Source organism: Sinocyclocheilus grahami, unplaced genomic scaffold (genome assembly GCF_001515645.1).
Source record: "Sinocyclocheilus grahami isolate Dianchi unplaced genomic scaffold, SAMN03320097.WGS_v1.1 scaffold790.1, whole genome shotgun sequence".
In the NCBI taxonomy this organism is placed as follows: domain Eukaryota; kingdom Metazoa; phylum Chordata; class Actinopteri; order Cypriniformes; family Cyprinidae; genus Sinocyclocheilus; species Sinocyclocheilus grahami.
Genome location: NW_015505969.1, coordinates 1,190,298 through 1,192,537, shown reverse-complemented (window position 1 = coordinate 1,192,537; position 2,240 = coordinate 1,190,298). Strand labels below are relative to the sequence as shown.

Sequence of the window (2,240 nt, the reverse complement as noted above, 5' to 3'; positions counted from 1 at the left end):
CTGGGTCAAAACAGCCCAATTGCTGGGTTTGTCCCTATTTTGCCCAGCACTGGGTTGTATTTAACCGAGCATTTTTTAGTAACTTCTATTCAACATGTAATTGAGTAAATACATAAAGGCCCGGTTTCATAGACAGGGCTTAGCCTAAACCAGGATTAAGCCATAGTTCAATTAGGACATTTAAGTCATTTTTATAAACGTGCCTTAGAAAAAGCATTACTGGTGTGCATCTTGAGACAAAACAAAGGCACTGATATATTTTAAGATCAGTCAGTGCAAGTTTCTTTCATTTGAAACAGCTCAGACTTACATTTTAGTCTAGGACTAGGCTTAAGCCTTGTCTGCGAAACCGGGGGAAAGTGAAATAGATCAAATAAATCTTGATTGTATTCCCTTAAAACAGTTTTTATCTGTTTAAATTATTTGTATTTGTAGACAAAACTCTTTCTATTCTCTCAGGAGGATGTGAATAATTGCAATTTCATCCCTGTTGATTATTTCTAAGAGGTAAAACTGACAGTTACAACATTGTCCATTCTTCCGCATTTAAAGTTACTACACTCTAAAAAATGCTGGGTTAAATTACAACCCAGTGCTGGGTAAAATAGGGACAAACCCAGCGGTTGGGTTACTTCCCAGAAGGTTGGGTTAAACATTTAACCAAACCGCTGGGTCAAAACAGCCCAATTGCTGGGTCTGTCCCTATTTTACCCAGCACTGGGTTGTAATTTAACCCAGCATTTTTTTAGAGTGCAGGGTGAGACATGAGTGAGTGAGTGAGTGACGTGACATGTGGCCAAGTATGGTGACCCATACTAGGAATTAGTGCTCTGCATTTATCCCATCCTATGTGCACACACACAGCAGTGAACACACACACTGTGAACACACACCCGGAGCAGTGGGCAGCCATTTATGCTGCGGCGCCCGGGGAGCAGGAGGGGGTTCGGTGCCTTGCTCAAGGGCACCTCAGTCGTGGTATTGAAGGTGGAGAGAGCGCTGTACATTCCCTCCCCCCCCTACAATCCCTGCCGGTACGAGACTCGAACCCACAACCTTTGGGTTACGAGTCCGACTCTAACCATTAGGCCACAACTTCCCTGACATGAATGTTGCATTATCTAAATTAGTACCAGTAGAAACGTATTTGCAATATAAATGAAAGGTGTCAAATTGTGAGAGAAGTAGTTGACAGATCTTGCAAATAAGTTTGATTAGCAAATGTGGCTGTTTTGTTTATTAGAAGCCTTCATAAATCAGTCTCAGTACACAAACACCCAGACAAATCTCATTCTTCTATTAATTAACCCCATGTCCTGTCCCCCTTTCTTCTCCTAGCTGTTGTTGTGTTGGTCTTTGCCATCTGCTGGCTGCCTTACCACATCGGTCGGTTCCTCTTCACACACGTGGATGACTACCACTCCGCCCGCCTCAGTCAGAACTTCAACGTGGCCTCCATGGTGCTCTTCTACCTGAGTGCCTCAATTAACCCCGTCCTCTACAACGTCATGTCCAACAAGTACCGCTCTGCCGTCAAACGCCTCTTCTTGTTGCCCCACAGGCGCCAATACGGACCCAACCGGAGACATATCTCGACCCGTGATGACATTACCATGTGCACAGAGATGTTCAATGGGGTGAAAGAGACCATGATGACAGAGGAGGGCTTACGGTAACATCATCCTGGCTGAAGAGGAGCACAGGAACCTGGGAGAAGTGAAGAAGCTGTGGGCTTATTGGATAAGAACTGGAATAATTGGTGTGACGGAAATGAAAAATGAGATTGGAATTGACTCACATTATGAGTGGAAACAGCTTGTGATAGTGACTGTGGCGGGGGAAATAACTAATAAATGAAGGGTTTCACGCGAATGCATAATATCACAGTTATTACACTGTAATGATTGATCACTGTAGTGATAATCATGTTGTCTAAATCAATAACGGAAAATAGGTTTTATATATAATGACTTTATCAATGGAAATATTGTGACTAGAATGATACTAATATTATTTGTTTTTATATTTGTTATTTGTATTTTATGTACTTGTGTCAAATGATTCTGTTTTGCTCTGTTGGATATCATTTGCTTGCACATACTCATCAATTATAATATTAATACAGTATGTGTATTGTATTGTAATAATAAAAAAAACTGTAATATTAGCGTAATAGTATCATGTAATCATTATAATATAGTGTATTATAATCATTAAATAATATAATATTATTATTTTAT

At 40.5% G+C, this 2,240-nt stretch overlaps 1 protein-coding gene across 1 annotated transcript in view; it reads left to right on the top strand.

Annotated features, from left to right (window-relative positions):
- mlnr (motilin receptor) overlaps positions 1-1,705 on the top strand; it is a 3,570-nt gene extending 1,865 nt beyond the window's left edge. The window contains exon 2 of the mRNA XM_016246211.1: positions 1,339-1,705. Coding sequence (XP_016101697.1) covers positions 1,339-1,676 — 338 coding nt within the window. The 3' untranslated portion in view covers positions 1,677-1,705. The remainder of the gene's footprint in view (positions 1-1,338) is intronic.
- The last annotated feature ends 535 nt before the right edge of the window (positions 1,706-2,240 follow it).